At 41.0% G+C, this 19,812-nt stretch overlaps 1 protein-coding gene across 1 annotated transcript; it reads right to left on the reverse strand.

Moving 5' to 3' along the window:
• Positions 1-7,856: 7,856 nt before the first annotated feature.
• LOC122054824 (exocyst complex component EXO70H1-like) lies at positions 7,857-9,365 on the reverse strand. Its single transcript, XM_042616254.1, has one exon. It carries the CDS (start codon positions 9,363-9,365, stop codon positions 7,857-7,859), a length of 1,509 nt encoding a protein of 502 aa, XP_042472188.1.
• Between the last annotated feature and the right edge of the window lie 10,447 nt (positions 9,366-19,812).

The raw sequence follows: 19,812 nt of genomic DNA on the forward strand, positions 1-19,812 counted from the left end.
GTCTTCCTAGCCCTAGTTTTTGTTCCATAATCGAATGGAACATTATGATAGGTGGGCTTGACCATTTGGGACTTAGGTTTGTGACCCAAACCTTTCTTGTCCTTGGACATTGGTTTTTGACCCTTAAACCCTAGAGATGACTTCTCCAAGTTCTTAAGAGCCTTTTCCAAAGTATCAAGTCTTGACCTCAAGACTTGATTCTCCTTCTCTAATACCTCAATTTTTAATTTATCATTTTTCTTTGAGGTATTCCTAGGCATGTGTCTAGTTGATTTGGGATTTCTACCTAGATTCTCCTTAGCCTTAGATGAGTTAATTCTAGGGTTAACATTTCTAGAATTGTCCTTATCTAGGCTAACATGTTTAGCACCTAAGCATGTGTATCGATTTCTAATGTTATCATGCTTATCATTCTTGACAATAGCAATAAGGCTACTAGCATGCATCCTACTAGAATTGCAAGAATGTGCCTTAGAGATTACCTTAGGGTTTGCCCTAGCTCCCTCTATACATGTGCTCGATCTTTTGTCCTTGTGAGATTGCCTCCCCCTCGGACACTGACTCCTATAGTGTCCCCTTCGCTTGCATTGGAAGCACACCACGTGCTCCTTGCCCTTGCGTATCGGGACTCCGGCTTCCTTGATCTTTGGCGCCGGTGGAGTCTTCCTAACCCTCTTTGGACACTTACTCTTGTAATGTCCAAATTCCCTACACTCAAAGCATAATATATGCAATTTATTTGAAATTGAAATGCTTGAGTTACCTAGGTTTGAGGGTGGATGAGAGCTCTCTTCTTCATCCCTTCCGGAGGTAAACGCTTCTTCTTCTTGTTCCGAACTTGAAGAAGAACTCTTCTCCTCTTCTTCTTTAGATGTTGAGTAGCCCTCAACTTCTAAATCCATTCCTCCATGAAATGAGCTCCTTGGCTCACTTGACTCCTCTTCATGACTTGAAATGGAGTTCTCCTCATGGAGCTTTACCAAGTTATTCCACAACTCCTTGGCATCGTTATATCCACCTATCCTACACAAAACATCATTAGGTAAAGAAAATTCAATGATTTTCGTTACCTCATCGTTGATGGTTGATTGGTGGATTTGCTCCTTCGTCCACCTCTTCTTCTTGAGAGGTTTTCCTTCTTCATCCTCCGGAGGAGTGAAACCTACTTGCACACACCTCCAATTCTCAAGATTAGTCATAAGAAAATATTTCATTCTTACCTTCCAAAACGCGAAGTCGTCGCGATCGTAGAAGGGTGGAATCGTGATGTCCTCTCCGAGTTGATCCATCTCTAGCTTGTGCTCCCTCGGGTGTTAATCCGGCGAAGAGCGACCTCGCTCTGATACCACTTGTTGGGATCTCTTCGTACGGCTAGAGAGGGGGGGTGTGAATAGCCGACCCCAAATCACTCGTTTCTTCCTACAATTCGTTAGCGCAGCGGAAAAATAAACTAGAAACGAAAGGAAGAATATCAAACCTTAACACAGCGATGTACGAGGTTCGGAGATGATGCTCCTACTCCTCGGCGTGTTCGTAAGGTGGACGAACCCAATCAATCCGTCGGTGGATGAGTCCCCGGAAAACCGGCTACTAAAACTCCTTCTGGGTGGAGAAACCTCGCCACACTTGTTTGCAACAGCAAACAGGAGTACAAGTACAAAGAATAAGCAAGAAATACAATAAGATTACACAAGCACTCTACCAATCTTGCTTTCTCGTCGACTGGAGTCCGGATGAAGCAGCAGCTTCAAAAACCCTAACAGCAGCAGCTGTTCCAGTCGGGGAAGCTCACGCGAAGCTTTCGGGAGGAACTCAACAGAGCTCTTATCGCAGCCCACAAATCTTCAGCAGAAGAGAAGAAAGAAGGAGTTGCACCAAAGCCTTGATCTCCTTTTATAACCTGTGAACCTGCACAGCGAAGACAGAAGCCAGCGGAGAAGACGGAGCGACCCGTTGTGACTCAACGGTCGAATCGTGGACCGATCAGGCTCCACCCTGATCGGTCCAGGACCCTTCTGATCGGTCTGGGGACCGATCAGGCCCTGGGCTGATCGGTCCCTAGACCGATCAGATTGCTCCACAGAAAGTTTCCCAATCTTTCTGTTCGTTTCCTGATCGGTTTGTGGACCGATCAGGCCATATCTGGATCGGTCCACAGACCGATCCCACCTCTCTCGGCTACGTCTCTGATCGGTCCCCAGACCGATCAGTAAGCTCACAGAACCGATGGCTTTGCCTTCTGTTTGTTATCTGATCGGTCACCAGACCGATCAGATACACAAACGTATCACTGGATCGGTCTGCAGACCGATCCAGAGCTTGGTTTTTGCCCAAACCAAGTCCCAAACCTTCCAAACCAATATCCGGTCAACCTTGACCTATTGGTACATCATGCTTAGCATCCGGTCACTCCCTTGACCTGCTAAGACTCCCCACCAAGTGTCCGGTCAATCCCTTTGACCCACTTGGACTTTCCTCTTCGTGCCAAGTATCCGGTCACTCCTATGACCTACTTGGACTTCCCATCACCGGATGTCCGATCACCCTTGATCCATCTGGATTTTCCCTTGCCCGGCTTCACTCACCGGGACTTTCACCTAGCTTCACTCACTAGGGTTTTCACCGCTTCACTCACCAGATTTTCCAAGCTTCACTCACCAGGATTTCAAACCGCCTAACATCCCAGTTAGGACTTTCTCATTCACCTAGCTTCACTCACTAGGATTTTCACCGGCTTCACTCACCAGGATTTTCCCGAATGCCCGGCTTCACTCACTGGACTTTCACCTTCACCTAGCTTCACTCACTAGGATTTTCACCGATTCACTCACCAGGACTTCCTCGGCTTCACTCACGGGACTTTCCACACCGCCTAACATCCCGTTAGGACTTTTCCAAGTCTCCATACTTGGACTTTTCCAGTGCCAAGTCTCCATATTTGGACTTTTCCCGTGCCAAGTCTTCATACTTGGACTTTTCGCGTGCCAAACTCCCTGCTTGGACTTTTCTAGTGCCAAGCTCCCTGCTTGGACTTTTCCGTTGCCAAGTCTCCATACTTGGACTTTTTCCCGAATCAGGTCAACCAGGTCAACCTTGACCTAAGGTTGCACCAACAATCTCCCAAACATCTATTCTTGTCCCATATCAAGAATACAACTCTTCCACAAGTGTCAAACATCAACATGCAACTCAACTAGGTCAACCTTGACCTAAGGTTGCACCAACAATCTTCCTAAGTCAAACATCAAAATACAACTCGAGTCAGGTCAACTCGAGTCAGGTCAACCAGGTCAACCTTGACCTAAGGTTGCACCAACATCTTATTGTCATTATCATATCCATGTCCAGATTTGCTCCTACTATGCTCTTGGTTACTATTTACCACAAGTCCTCCTTGAGAGACTTCATTGCTTGTTTTATCCCTTTGGTGAAAATATAGCAACACACATATGCTCTCCTCCAATTTGAGAGTTTCTTACCTCACATAAAAGTAGTAACCAAATTCTCATACGTAGGAAATAAAGGTAGAGAATTCAACAACATCAGCGTCTTGTCTTCATCTTTGATCTTCACATCAACCCGCTTCAGATCGCTCACAATCTGGTTGAATACATTGATGTATTGGCTCAGATCGGTTCCTTTTATCATCTTCAGCCCGAATAATTTCTGCTTAAGATACAACTTGTTTGTCAATGATTTTGACATGTACTAGCTCTCCAGTTTTTACCAAACTACCACTGATGACTCCTCGTCCATGACATGGTACATCATATCATCCGTAAGACAAAGCCTGATTATTGCCTTTGCCTTTGCCTGAGGTTCTTCCGAATCCGATCTTTCCACGCATTCCGATTTTCCTTCTCCCATCTCTTTCACCATGCTTTGTTGCACCAACAAGTTCTTGTCCCTTCTCTGCCATAATTCGAAGTTCTCGGCTCTATCGAACTTCAACATATCAAACTTCACAGAAGTCATCCCTCACATGTTGAAGAAATCCATCAAAAATCTCGCTCTAATACCAATTGTTGTGCAAAGATGAGGGCAATACCTCTCAATCTCTAACGCGGAAGAAGAAAAAGAGAGAAAGAGAGATCATGCGGAGCAACAAGACAAAGACATACAAGAAAGAGCAAACAAGAGGAATAAGAAGAAGAGTTATCGTGATTCGACGATATACCTACTCCAAAAAAATGATTGAAAATTTATTAAAATTCTCTTTAAATAAAAGAATCATATTCAATGATTCTCATTATACAATAGGTTTACAATGTCCTTATAAATAGTACTTAAATTTTTGATCCGGTAAAATCATAATATATTTCTGTTATAAAAAATCATAATAAAATTTTATTATAAAAAATTATAATAAAATTTTATTATAAAAAATTATAATAAAATTCTATTATAGAAATCATAATAAATTTTTTTTCATCCATCTCTTATATTGGACTTCATCCCGATATAAGTGACTACTGACCAGTGTTTCTAAAATTCAAAACTATTATTATTATTATTATTATTATTATTATTATTATTATTGGCCGGATGAAATCCATAGACACTGGGTTTTAGCTATCCATCAAATCACGATTTGAATTCAAATTAATTGCTTTGAAAAATTTGACAGCTGTAAGTTTCCATAAAATTCCATAGTTTAACGGAGGTTTCCTTAAAGCCACTAGGAATCCTTTCCCTCCCAGAAACAGCACTCAATTGGGAACAAGAAATTCCAAGACGACGAAGCACAGCCATGATCTCCGGATGTCGCTCGTCTCTCCACTGCCTCGACGCGCAGGAGCCCTTGAAGGCCATCCATAGCGTGCCATACAAGTGGCCGGACTCCGACATCACCTTCGTCAAGTCGGTAGCGGCGGTGCAGAGCAGAGGAGCTCGGTCGCCCGACATCATCGACGGATACTCGTGCCGGCAGCTCTACCTGCGGAGCTACACCTTCACGAAGAAGGAGACAGTGCCGCAGAAGACGCGGCGGTGCTTCCGGAAGCTCCAGGACAGCGCCGCCGTCTCGCCGATCTTTTCCACCGTCCGGTGCGCCGACGACCATCATTAGGAGATGGAGAAGAGCAATAAAGGGCGCAAGAAGCTGAGCACGGCGGTTCGCTCAATCCTTTTCTGCGGCACGAAGGTCGAAGTGGCGGATTGAGGTTGATGGCGATCGAAAGTCGATCGTGGGATTAAGTTGGAATTTAAGGGGCCGTTTGGTAGGCGCGTTTTCCATTTTCATTTTCTGGAAAACGCCCGTTTTCTGGAAAATGATGTTTGGTTTGCGTTTTCCGCGCGCGTTTTCTAAAAAATTGGCTATCGTTTTCTAGAAAAACAGAGAATGACAAAAAGTCATTTTCTATTTTCTAGAAAACATGCGTTTTCCAGAAAATGAAAATGAAAACGGTGCAAACTAAACACACCCTAAGTTTCTTTGTTTTCTTGGAATTTGAAAAAAATATTGTGCAAATCTTACGAATATGTAGGAGGATACACCAGACTCGTGATCTTCTTCAGTTATGTGTTGATTCTTAAGCCTAAATTGACTATGTCACTGAAGATTTTGAGGACTTCTTTACATTTTAACACTTGATCTTTTGCTACTTTAGATGTTTCTCAATCTAGTGAGAGGGAAGCACAATTAGCGATTAAAGAGTTGAAAATGTAGCTCCAACAAATTTAAAATGTATTAGGGCATCCATAGTGGTTAGAACCCATTGTGAGCTCCCTCGTTGTCACGTCTGCACCACATCAAAAGTTAAAAATCTCATACCTCTTTCCACTATAAAAAAACCTCTCAGTAACTCCCTCATGGATCTCACACTTTTCATTATATATAATTCTCATTTCTCCTTCATATTTTACATTATACACCATTAATTTTTTATAAACTTTAAATTTATAAATTGATAACATGAAACAACATTAATAATTAAAAAAATACATAAATATTACAGTGCATCAAATAAAAATACATAAATTATAATAATATATAAAAATAAACATAAACTCATCTACACCAAGTCATGTCTCTGTTTAATTTTTTCCACCATTTTTTCATGTAAATAAAGTTATCCTGGTGTCATCTCACTGGTATCCTTCATAAGAATTTCATAATCCTTATGAAAGATCTTGGCTTCCCGCAAAGCCATTTTTTTGATTTGATATTCTTTAATATCTTGTCATTCTTTGTCGATGCTATGTTCCAATATGTCGCCCTCTCTGGCTTTTGATTTGGCCTTTCTCTTCGCTGCCTTTTGCCCTATAGGACGAATGCGGACTTCAGAATCATCTAAATCAACACTTGTATCTGGATTTGATGTTGAAGTGTTTTCCCCCTGATTCGGATGTCCTTGCCTTCTTGTTAGAGTAATGAGCAACTGATTGTGAAGTATATTTCTCATATTCTTTGAGAACCCTCCACACATGCATATACTTAAAATCCTTGCCTTTGTTGTTAGCTTTCCACATATTCAATGCATTCTCCAATATATTCTCGTCACTCCAACTGCTTTGCCGATGAGTATAAAAATTATTATAAGTTGCAGAAAATTCATTTATCATCGGTGCAAACTTATAATAATGTGATATCAGCCACTGATAACTTCTCATCATAGATCCAGTGAGGTGATGTTTGTTGTAGTAATCAGCTATACGTTTCCAAAAAGCTTGATCCTTCTGGTCATTACCAATGATTGCATCAGTGCTTATAATTGCCCATGACTTCGCAAGGACCACATCTTTATCGAGAGACCAAAATCTTCATTTCGATTCATTTTCCTCCAGCTCAACTTCACTCTCCTCTTGTGATGAGTGTGGTGACAACTGAGTTGCAGGAACATATGATGGCGTTAAAGATTCTTTATCGCAGATAGACGGATCAATAGTTACCCTTCTTGATTCATTCGAATATATGACAGGTAGTTGAGTAGGAGAAAATACGTATGGATAAGACATCCCAAGTTGGTTACCCATTGCTGACCAATCTTGGGATGAATACATACCAAATGGAGCTGGGGCGGCATTACTTGGATTCCACGTCTGCATAAATTTTTGATAACTTTGAGAATATTGTGGAACATATGAAATATTTTGAACATTTGGAGGATATTGTGGGTGAGAGAAAATATGAGGATATTGGATATTTGGAGGAGTGCGAGTATTTTGAGAAGATGTATTTCCTTCCGTATTTGAAGAATTCAAAAGATTCATAAAGGAAGTATTGAGATTTTCATCTATCTCGAATACAAATAGGGAATGAAAGGAAGAAATGAGTTGAGAGCAAAGATAGTAATGAAATGAATGAAATAGATCACATATTTATAGATTTTTTTAATATATTAAATAATTAAATTAAAACGTTAAACAACGACTAAAAATTAGCTGTTGTTCAACGACATGCAACCTTTAAATTAGCCGTTACTCTCTTGTCTTTTTTTTAATTATTAAAAAAAATAAAATATAAAAAAAAATTAAAAACCACGAAGAAGCGGCTTTGTGATTACAGAGAAATCATAGAGCCGTTTCTTCGTATAAATGAAAAACCTCCCTCCCATTATGGGAGGAAGATTTTTTATTTATGTCACGTCATAGTGGGAACTCCGAATAGATGCTCGATCTTACGAAACTCTTGAGTCGCTTTTAGAACAAAATGTTTTTTAATTTTGTAAATAAAAAAACATTCCCACAACACCTCTCTTCTCTCCTCTCCTCATCAGCGTCATCGAGGTGGATAAACAATAGGTTTGAATTTGATGATCGGGATCGAATACCAATTCAATATACATGGAGACGATCTTAGGTGGAATGAATGGTGAATCCAACTAATTCACGGGCACTGTTGCTGCCACGCGGCCCTACGTCATCCGCTCGTATCCTGCCAAGTACTGCCGGACCTTCGCCGCGTGTTGCGCTGCCCGCTGCTCCCCCAGTAGCCCGCAAGATCGCAATCTATTCACTGCGTAGTGGAGGTTGTTCGCCAGGAATAGATTCGAAAGGGCAGCGTCACGGTATAAATTAGCCTTCCGCTCGAGATGACTGAGAAGCGCCTCCAACAGCTTGTCAAGCCGTGCGGCGAATCCCGTGTCGGAGACGGATACCGATGATGACGTGTCGGCGGCAGCGGACTGCGGGGGAGATGGCTGCCATTCGGCAAAGATCTCCAAGATGGAGAGATGGTAGTTGGACAGCCGTGTGACGTAGCTCATGACGTGGCGCGTCCACGGGTCAACTCCGCCGGTGGGAATGGGCGACCGCAAGGGCTCTCTTTGTATCGTTGACTCAAAATCGGCGAAGGCACCGCGCGCCGCCTCGGTGAGCTTAGCGAACGAAGCGAGGGCCTGTGTTCGCACAGAAGAGGTGGACTCAAAGGAGAAGACGAGTTCGACCTCCGGCCAAACTTCACCAATGGCGTCGTGCATGTCCAGAAGCCGGAAGAACTTCTCAGGCGACCATTTTGATTTGGCCACCCACTCCGGAAATGCAAAGAACTGAAGGGCGGCATCGCCGGCGACGCTAGAGAAGACGGCCTCTCGGGCAATGTTTGAGTTGGAGAAGACGTGGTCGATGAGAACACGCTCGCGATGAAACAGAGTACGCACCGCGACACGGCAAGCGCCGAGCCATGGTCGGATTTTTAGTTCGAGCACAGCCCAGTCCATCTTTTTGATTTGGGGCAAGCTGAGAGACCTGTCGAAACCGAGCTGATAAAGCTCCTCGTCCACGACGGACTTGCGGAGGGTCCGGTAGATTCTCACGCACTCGAAGCCGTACCCTGCAAATACCATGGTATCTGCGATGGCCCGGAGGTCGGTCATGACGTCGACGGCAGCGGCGCGTTCGATCTCGGCTATGGACTCCCTGGCCACGAGACCGTCGGTCTGATCAGGCGAGGCACTTTCATCCCAGAGGTCGGACCCGTGGTCGTCGGAGACGCTGGAACGGGAAGAGCGGACGGATCGGGATTCCGGATCCAGGAGGTCGCTGTTGGCGGCGAGCATCTGGTAGAATTCCTTCTCGAGCCGGCGCATCGCGGCTTGCATCAGGGTCTGCGCACGGGCGAGGCAGGGGTGGGAGAGGCGGGAGGGCTCCGCGGCTGCCGCGACGAAATCAAGCATGCCTCGCTGCAAGTCGCAGACTCGTGCCAAAAAGCGTCGCGCCTCGAGGCGGTCCTCGTGGAAGAGGGAGGTGACATTGGCATAGGCGGAAGAGTCCGGATCCCATTTGACCACGACCACCTCCGCTCGCGCCACCGTCTCCTCCAGTTTCGACGCTTCCTCTGACGACGAAGACGAAGAATCGTCGACACGACGGCGGTGGCTGAAGTACTTACGCGGCAAGACACGCCAGAAGCCTTTCCTCGCCATTGCTCCAACTGGCTGCACAGCAAGCTCGTTCGCAGAGGAGTAGAAATGCCGGAGAATTTGCTCCGGGAACGTTGGGTATCGCAGTTCTTGGCTAATTTGATACGCGAGTGATTCAGATATATTTATAGGGATCCAGCTTGGGGCAAGGGAAGAGTGGAGCTTACGTATGGTCTTACGTCACTAGCAACATCTGACGCAGAGAGGGATGTGTATCGTAGTTGATTAGTCGACTTGATGCTCCTTGCGCAAGCAACTATTTTTCCCGCGTAGTCTACGAAACGGTACGATGAGAATGCTGATGTCATCATCAGATGGGTCAACTCTTCCTAACTTACACAGTATGAACTTTTGAATCTTCCTAAACTCTCCGGAAGTTATTAATAAATCTTAAATCATTGTACTAATTATATTCTTAATATGTTAACGGTGCTATAATTTTTTTTAATCTTGACTCGTAGCTTAAAGTATGAAGATGTCCAAATATCTTTATCCTTTCTGTACTTGAGGTGATTTGTCTGTTCTATAAAATTTTTTCATCAATTATTAAATAAAATAGGAAAGTACATATGGACAAATAAGATGGTCTAGTATCACAAGTGATTCGAACATAATTTACCTCTTTTATGTTGGTCCTGGAATAAATTGATGGAGACATTAGGAATGAACGTATTCATCTTTTACCACCACGAGTGATTCAAACACCACATTCATTTATTCACACTATGTGAAAAATCAAACCTTTGTTATTTAAAAAATACGTCCATTCGCATATCATCACACCAAACATCAAAGGGTGACTCATAACTTAAAATAGTAGATTGTGTTGGATCGTTACACACTTGAAAGGGGAGTGAATCACATAGTTTTAAAAACTTTTCTTTTTAACCTTTTTTTAAAAAATAAAGTTTGCGCAACGGAACAAAAAATACAAGAACTCGAGTCGTTTTACTTGTTTCAGAGTCTTCGGCGACTCCTACTCTAATACCCATGTCTCTTGGACCTATTGATGGGTAATCCACTAAAGTCTCTTCCGGAATCGTCGGAAGAGGGAATCGAGTACAAATAACAGAATAGGAAAGTTTAACAATCATACACTTTTCCTTTTGCAGATATGTAAAGTAAATACAGAATTAAAACCAATTACAAACATGAAGACGTCAAAGTGAGAGCTCTCATGTGTCGGTGATGACCTGTTTAGTTTAGTCGAGCATGGCAGTGTCATAGCAGAGCAGTGGCACAAAGTCGGAGTAGTTGGAATGTCGAACGAACGCGTAGAAGCTTGTAGAAGAGATGTATATGAAGCTTTGGTCGAGACCCTCTTTTATTGAGCATTGAAGGTGCTTTCAACACCACTGAAGGCGCCTTTAACCCTAACTGTTATCCCCACAAATCCGGCTCTTATCGTCGATGAAACCTTCTACCTTATCTAACCGAAGGTGCCTTCCAAGTGTTGGTGCAACCTTAGGTCAAGGTTGACCTGTGTGACCCGACTCGAGTTGACCTGACTCGAGGTATATTTTGATGTTTGACAAGAATAGAGAAGTTGTATTTTGATGTTTAGGAACTTGGGGATTGTGGGTGCAACCTTTGGTCAAGGTTGACTTGGTTGACCCGACTTGAGTTGACCTGATTCGGGAAAAGTCCAAGTATGGAGACTTGGCACGGAAAAGTCCAAGCAGGGAGCTTGGCACGGGAAAAGTCCAAGCAGGGAGCTTGGCACGGGGAAAAGTCCAAGTATGGAAGCTTGGCATGGGAGGTCGGAGAGGGCTCGGTAGCTCGTTCTCTGTACTGGATGGAGTCGGAGAGGGCTCGGTAGCTCGTTCTCCAGACTAGGTCAGAGAGGGCTCGGTAGCTCGTTCTCCGGACTAGGTCAGAGAGGGCTCGGTAGCTCGTTCTCTGGACTGGATGGAGTCGGAGAGGGCTCGGTAGCTCGTTCTCCGGACTAGGTCAGAGAGGGCTCGATAGCTCGTTCTCTGGACCGGACGAAGTCGGATAGGGCTCGATAGCTCGTTCTCCGGACTAGGTTCGAGAATGCTCGGTAGCTCGTTCTCTGGACCGGACGTGGGAGTCGGAGAGGGCTCGGTAGCTCGTTCTCTGGACTAGGTCAGAGAGGGCTCGGTAGCTCTTTCTCTAGACCGGACGTGGAAGTCGGAGAGGGCTCGGTAGCTCGTTCTCCGGACTAGGTCAGAGAGGGCTCGGTAGCTCGTTCTCTAGATCAGGAAGGCTTTAGGGTTTAAGGCTGAGAAATTGGATCGGTCTGCTGACCGATCCAGTGATACTATGGTATCTGGATCGGTCTGCTGACCGATCCAGTGATACACTAATTCTCACTGTGGGTCTTTTGATCGGTCTGGTGACCGATCAGTAACCAAATAGATTGGGAGAAGGAATAGGAGGGATCGGTCTGTGGACCGATCCACCTATGGCCTGATCGGTCCACAAACCAATCAGGGGTCGGTTTGGGGACCGATCAGCTTAGGGCCTGATCGGTCCCCTGACCAATCAGATCCGTCCTAGATCGATCAGGGTGGAGCCTGATTGGTCCAGGTCTAGCCGTTGAGTCACAACGGCTAGATTTCTGTGTCTTCTTCTTCGCAGGTTCATATAAATCAAGAGGTGGAGGGCCTCTACATCAACAGTGCTGCTGACTTCTTCTTGCTCCTGCGATCTGAGCTTTGCTGAGCTCTCCACTGCTGAAGCTTCGTGTGAGCTTCCCTCGGCTGGACTCCAACTGATCAGTTGCTGCTGTTGTTGGCATCCGTGAAGTGGTTGCTTCATCACCAGTCGACGAGAAGGCAAGCAAACTAGTGTTTTTACATTTATATTGTTCTTGACTTCTTGCTTTATCTTTGTACTCCGATCTTGCTGTTGAAAGAGAGATTGTGGCGAGGTTTCTCCACCCAGAAGGAGTTTTTATTAGCCGATTTTCCGGGGTCTCATCCACCGACGGATTGATAGGATTCGTCTACCTTACGGACACGCCGAGGAGTAGGAGTATCATCTCCGAACCTCGTTATATCGTCGCGTTTGAGGTTTGATATTCTCCTGTTTTGTTTCTATCTTTTATTTCCGCTGCGCTAACTAAAATTGTAGGAAGAAACGTGAATTTGGGGTCGGCTATTCACACCCCCCCTCTCTAGCCGCGTCCGAAGGTCCTAACACCAAGCTCTCGAAGGCGCCTTCTATCGCCCAGCACAAGGCACCTTCTTTCGCATGGAAGGCGCCTCAGGTAATGTTCAGCTGAGGGATTTTATACTCCTTTCATCCTACAAAATGTATTAGTTCAACAAAATAAAGTATACCCTGTAAAATAAAGTTAGTACAATAAAATAATAGTTTATTAATTAGATCCTGTCTATCTAAGATCAAGATCTAGTCAGGGTCTCATTTTAGATTTCTAAAATAGACCTAAACTGAACCTACGTCTAAAGTCCTGACAAAGACTCGTTCTCATTAGAAATCTCTCCTCGAGTGACTTACTTTACTTACCATGTAGAATCGCTTGACTCCCCCACAGTCCATCAGGTCTTCCCGACAGTTGTCTGGTCCATAGACCTAACTGAATTTCGGCCAGCTACAAGGTTCCGCGGACCCAGCCGAACTTTCCGCCAGATATCGGGTCACTCCTTGGCTTATCTGGACTTCTACACTAACTATTAGGTCCTCTAACCTAGCTGGATTTCAGCCTGGTGTTAGACCAGTCAAGTCTTGCACACTTGGTTGAAGAGTTAAATCACACAACACATCTAACTTTAATCCATTTATCATTCATCAAAACTCGGGTTTAATCATTGGTGCCAACTGCACAAGCAATCTCCCTTTTTTTGATGTAATGACAACCTGAGTTAAAGTTAGAAAAAATATGCAAACATATGTAGTAACAAAAATTACTTTAAGAGAAATCTAAAATAAAATAGATAAGTTTTATTCTCTTGATTATTTTAGGGTTAAGTTTTTCATATTTTCGTTGATTTTTCTTACTTAAACCCTAACTCTTCCCCTAAAAAAATATGCATATAAGTATATTAAAGTATAAAATATGGAAATACACAAGTAAGCATATCAAGTAATAAATTTCTCAAAGGTAAAGTTTTTGCATAAAAACTTGCAGGTTTATTGTAGGGAGGAGGAAATGATTTCAAGAAATTTTGCAAAGTATTTGCAAAGTATTTTCAAAAAATATTTTTTAAAATGTCTTTCAAAGCAAGTTTTTCAAAACCAATTTATAAAATAGTTTTCAAAACATTTTACATAATAACTTTGTAAAATATTTTCAAAGAAATTACCAAAGAATCTTTTTAAAGAAATTAAGAAAATTTTGAAAGGAATTTTTAAAATTTTGCAAATGGTTTTCAAATGTTTGAAAATTAAATGTTTCAAAAACATTTTGTAAATATAAACCTTCAAGAAATTTGCAAACCATTTTTCAAAGAAATTTTCAGCACACTTTTCAAAGGTAATTTTGAAAATAATTTTTAAGGTAGTATTGCAAAGTAATTTTTAAAATTTAATTTTCAGTGCAACTTTTGAAAGTAAATTTTTCAAGACAAATTTTGAAAAGAATATTTTTAACCAAATTTTCAAAGAAATTAAGTAAATTAGTTTTGAAAATATTTTGAAAATATTTTTTAGAATAAAGTGAAAATATTTTACATGGCTTTTTCAAAGCAATCTTGAAGTATCTATTACTTTCCAAAATATTTTTCAAACAAACAAAAATAAGTTTCAGAAAATAAGTCATTGTGAAAATTAAGCAAGAGAAGTAAAATTTTTGAAACAAGACATTGTGAAAGTAGTTTTCAAATATCCTCCTCTGAACTTGATATTACTTTAAAAATAATAATATTTATCTAAAAATTATCCTTAAATATCAAATCTTTAGTTACTAACTAACTATCAGAAGATAGTAGTGTTCACTTGATTAGTCAAGTTAAGTACTAATGTTCAATTAGAAATTTGCTAAAAAAGGACTACTTAACTTAATCAATGTATTGTTGTATTTTTTACCCAAACGTATGTTGATGCACTGATATAATCATCTGAAATCTAGGCAAGAGGCCTACACATCTCATATCATTATAAGTTTTTAAATACAAAATCAAGGTAGACCTAGTGTGTTTGTGAGATGCTCACTATCTATATCTATAGGATCATTCTTTCTAGGGATTTATTCTAGACTAAGGCTAAAGCAAATTTTGAAACACTAGAGAAATGAGAATTTTTAAAGGAATAAAAAGATAAGAGTAGCCTAGAATTTGCAAAACACTTAAAAATTAATTGATAATAAGAGTCTCAGTCTATCATGCACATTCCTAGTCTTCTTCGTAAGTTACTATATTCAGATTCTGACAGTGGTTTAGTGTAGATGTCAACCAAATTTGACTTGGACTCAACATAGTTGAGTTCAATGCCTCCTTTAGCGATGTGATATCTAATGAAGTCATGTTTGTTTTCAATATGTTTGGTTCTTGAATGATATATTGGATTCTTAGTTAAGTTAATTGAACTTACATTATCATTAAGGATTTTTATATTCTAAGTTAAAGTATTTTAATGTGTGTATCACCTATAACAATTATGCTACACACTCACCCATTGCTATGTACTCGGTTTCAGTAGTAGATAAAGTAACACAGTATTATTTTCTACTAAACCAGCTGACAAGTGATGATCCAAGTAATTGACATCCACCACTTGTACTTTTATGATATAGTTTACAGCCCGTATAATCTGAGTTAGAGTAACCTATCTGTAACACCCCAAATTTCATGATTTGGAGTCCCAAAAGACCTTATTAAAATCTAGAAATGCTATAGAAAAATTCTAGAGATTTTTAGGAATTTATAGAGTATTTTTATGTAATTTTTGGAGTTCGTTTGGTATTTTTACTAAGAGGAAGAAGTTTAAAAAAAAAAAGAAGAAAGAAAATTGTTGAAGTTGGGTTTTGAACCCAAGACCTCGGACTTGACCCGAGTCTTAACTAAAGTCAGCCAACCAACTAAGCTAAGCAAGTTTTGTTTAATATATGGAACAAATGGTATTTAAAGAATAGTTGGGAACATTTAAAATAAATTAAATAAAAGGGGCGCGACTGAGGAATCGAAGCCCGGACCTTGGGTTTGGTTAAAAGCCGGCTGACCAAGTGGGCTAGTAGTCGGTGCTGAGCAAAGATGCAGAGAAATATATTTAAGGTATTATTGATAATAAAAAGGTTTCGAAAAATGGCCGAGCCGAGGCTCGATCCTTCGATCTCCGGCTCAACCCGGGATTTAAGCGGAGCGGCTGACCAGGTCATCCAACCACCGGTTCTGTTTAGAAAAGGTAGGAAATTTTATTTAAGGAAGTTAATGGAATCCGGGAATTTAAAAGGGAAACTTAAGGCTTAATTTTCCCGTGACCTTTCTCTCCTCCCGATTCTGTCCGCGTGCGGCGCTTCTGCTCGGGCGATGGCGAAGAAGGAGCTGGGTTTTGGTCTCCGGCAGCCGGCCTAGGATCAAAGCCGAGAGTTTTCTACACCATTGTGATCCTCTCGTCGAGGAGAGCTTGTGGGCACGAGGAGGAACCGGGAACTCAAGTATCTCGGAAACCCTAGAGTTGCCTTTCTCCTTCGGTAGTGAGCTCAAGAACAGCAAGGTAAGTCGCTACTCACCTGCAGTAGGATAGTTCCGGATTTTGATTCGTTTGGTGTTTCCTTGTTTGTTCGAGTTTTGCCGTGAAGCTTCTTGGTTTTGCTTGCTGCCGTGAACCCTAAAGAAAGAAGAGAAGGGATTTGAATGGTTTAGATCTGTTCTAGTTTAAGGCATGCAGTGTTAGCTTTAGATACTTACTGTTTAGATTTCCTTTGTTAATGATTCGGTAAGCTTGAGCAGCCTTGTATTTAGCACTGCAGATTTTAGCTCTTTGCCACCTCATTGATTATGAACAACCTTATTTCTGGATTTCGGATCTAGTTCCTTTGTGCCATTCAGTTTTGAACAGCCTATAAATACCACGAGCAGCAAGTTTTGTTTGCTGTGCTATACGACTTTGCTGTATTAACACCATGAGCATTCAATTTAGGGAGTGTTTAAGTTAACAGTTCTCTTTTGAAGCATAGAATAAGGAGGTTAGAGAATAAATGAGAATAGCTTATGTATTTTGAATTCTGCAGCTTTGTGATGGTGTAGTAAAGGTGTTGTGCATGGATCCGTTTGTATCCTTAATCAGTAATAGGTAGATTCACTTAAGTTTTGTTTAATTTGGGTTATGTGCCAAATTAGTGTGTAGCAATTTAATAGAATGAGTTAGATTAATTTGGAGCATGTTAGTTTCAGATTCCATGAACATGATTAGCTTTAAGTTTGGTATTTTAGTCTTGGATCTCCATGATTTCTGAACCTGCACAGCTTCTCATTTTGTGCCTGTAACCCTAGATTTTCTATGCCATTTAATAAGCATTTCAGTATGTAGATTTTAATAAGTTAGTATGCAGATTTTTATTAAGCTAGTATGCAGATTTCTGTTAAGCAAGTGCAGATTTTGTTAAGCTAGTATGCAGATTTTCGTTAAGCTTAGTATGCAGATTTTTATTAAGTTAGTATGCAGATTTTTATTAAGCTAGTATGCAGATTTCTGTTAAGCAAGTGCAGATTTTGTTAAGCTAGTATGCAGATTTTCGTTAAGCTTAGTATGCAGATTTTTATTAAGCTAGTATGCAGATTTTTATTAAGTTAGTATGCAGATTTTTATTAAGCTAGTGTGCAGATTTCTGTTAAATATTAGTGCAGATTTTTGGTAACTATTGTATGTGCAGATTTCCTTTGTATTCTATGCATGATTATGTGGTACGTAGTTAATTTCATTCATAAATGCATACGAAAGATACCTTAACAGTATTTTGGGTTTAAGAAAAGTAGAGGAAAGATAAAGAAAAATATAAGAAAGATAAAGAAAAGAAAGAAAATGCCGAGGCCTTAAGTAGATCCCAAAGTCGAGACTTTAGGGATTTTTGGCACACAAGGTGCCTATTAAAATGCCAAGGCATTTAAAGAAGAAGTAATTAAGATTATAAGTATTTTACTTTTAAGAAGAGGCTAGTACCCGACATCCAAGAGCTTGTCGTTAAACAAATCCAGGTGACCATTTCCGAGGTCTTGGCCCTGGTAGACCGAGGTCTGCTCTTTTAGGATTGGTGGCTCGCAACCTATTAGGGAACGCATGATGGTACCTATTGGAAGAAGGTGATTATTATTTTTAAGTATTATTATATTTTAAAAAGTAAAGAAGTTTCACATAAGTATTAAATAATAAGTCTAAAAGCAAGTGAAATAAGATTCAGAAGATGTTTAGAAAATCAGTAAGTTTAGTTCTTTATTCTACCATGTTTATCTAGTGGATGAGTAGTTTTCATGTTTACCTATTAGATGAGTAGCATGATTAGCTATTAGAATTACATGAGTAGATTCCTTAGCTTTTCTTTGCTACTAGTTTGACATGAGCAGTTATGTTTATGCTTTATTTCTTTTTAGAGCATATAGTTTCTAGTTCTTTTCGTATACATGCACATTCGTGATTTTGTGAGTTAGATAGCGCTTACTAAGCAAATTTTGCTTATAGACTACACTTCCTCTTACTGCAGATACAGGAAAGGAAAAGATATAGAAAGGAAGGCGACAAGGTGGCGCGGATGGTGTGTGATGCCAGGACTATGGAAGCCTTGGGACTAGGAAAGGAGTTCTAATTTTAGTTTCCGCATTTTAGTTATTGTAAACATTTGAGTTGTATTTTAAGTGCATGTCATTTGAGATTATTCTGTTTAGATTGCATGTAGGATGAGTTCGGTTTAGTAAGTAGATATTTGTGTGTTGTTTTCTTTATTTTGGATTTATTATACTGCGTGGTTGATTGATATGTGTTCCAGCCGCTTGTGGCTGAGTATATATTGCATGTATTGTTGAATATGGTCACCGGTACAGGGGAGACTCTGCCGGAATTTTTCGGTAAGGGTTTCCATTTGATTTTTAATCATACCGGTTAAGTAGAGTTAGTAGTTAAGTAACGGTCACTCTTAGGTAGTAGTAGTAGTAAGAAGGGTGGTCATTACAGTTGGTATCAGAGCAGTTCCCATTCTCCAGCATCACACATCAGCACCAGCCTTGCCGTCTTCAAGTAAGAAAGTATTTAAGTTTCCTTTTATACTTTCTTTATTATTTGCAGTATGGAATAATTGCTTATATGTGCTTTAGTAAGATAGAAATTTTGTTCTCTTATATTCATATATATAAGTATGTTTAGAAAGGATAGAGAAGATATCAAGTCTTCCAAAGACCACTAATGGGTACGATGCGAGATGAATACTAGAAGACTGAGAAGTTAAGAGATTAAGACACAGAAAGGTACCACTAGTAAAGGATAGTATAAGATAGAAATATCCAGAATTAGTCTAAGTTCGAGGACGAACTTTTTATAAGGTAGGGAGGATTGTAACACCCCAAATTTCATGATTTGGAGTCCCAAAAGACCTTATTAAAATCTAGAAATGCTATAGAAAAATTCTAGAGATTTTTAGGAATTTATAGAGTATTTTTATGTAATTTTTGGAGTTCGTTTGGTATTTTTACTAAGAGGAAGAAGTTTAAAAAAAAAAAAAGAAGAAAGAAAATTGTTGAAGTTGGGTTTTGAACCCAAGACCTCGGACTTGACCCAAGTCTTAACTAAAGTCAGCCAACCAACTGAGCTAAGCAAGTTTTGTTTAATATATGGAACAAATGGTATTTAAAGAATAGTTGGGAACATTTAAAATAAATTAAATAAAAGGGGCGCGGCTGAGGAATCGAAGCCCGGACCTTGGGTTTGGTTAAAAGCCGACTGACCAAGTGGGCTAGCAGTCGGTGCTGAGCAAAGATGCAGAGAAATATATTTAAGGTATTATTGATAATAAAAAGGTTTCGAAAAATGGCCGAGCCGAGGCTCGATCCTTCGATCTCCGGCTCAACCCGGGATTTAAGCGGAGCGGCTGACCAGGTCATCCAACCACCGGTTCTGTTTAGAAAAGGTAGGAAATTTTATTTAAGGAAGTTAATGGAATCCGGGAATTTAAAAGGGAAACTTAAGGCTTAATTTTCCCGTGACCTTTCTCTCCTCCCGATTCTGTCCGCGTGCGGCGCTTCTGCTCGGGCGACGGCGAAGAAGGAGCTGGGTTTTGGTCTCCGGCAGCCGGCCTAGGATCAAAGCCGAGAGTTTTCTACACCATTGTGATCCTCTCGTCGAGGAGAGCTTGTGGGCACGAGGAGGAACCGGGAACTCAAGTATCTCGGAAACCCTAGAGTTGCCTTTCTCCTTCGGTAGTGAGCTCAAGAACAGCAAGGTAAGTCGCTACTCACCTGCAGTAGGATAGTTCCGGATTTCGATTCGTTTGGTGTTTCCTTGTTTGTTCGAGTTTTGCCGTGAAGCTTCTTGGTTTTGCTTG

Source organism: Zingiber officinale, chromosome 3B, assembly GCF_018446385.1.
Source record: "Zingiber officinale cultivar Zhangliang chromosome 3B, Zo_v1.1, whole genome shotgun sequence".
In the NCBI taxonomy this organism is placed as follows: domain Eukaryota; kingdom Viridiplantae; phylum Streptophyta; class Magnoliopsida; order Zingiberales; family Zingiberaceae; genus Zingiber; species Zingiber officinale.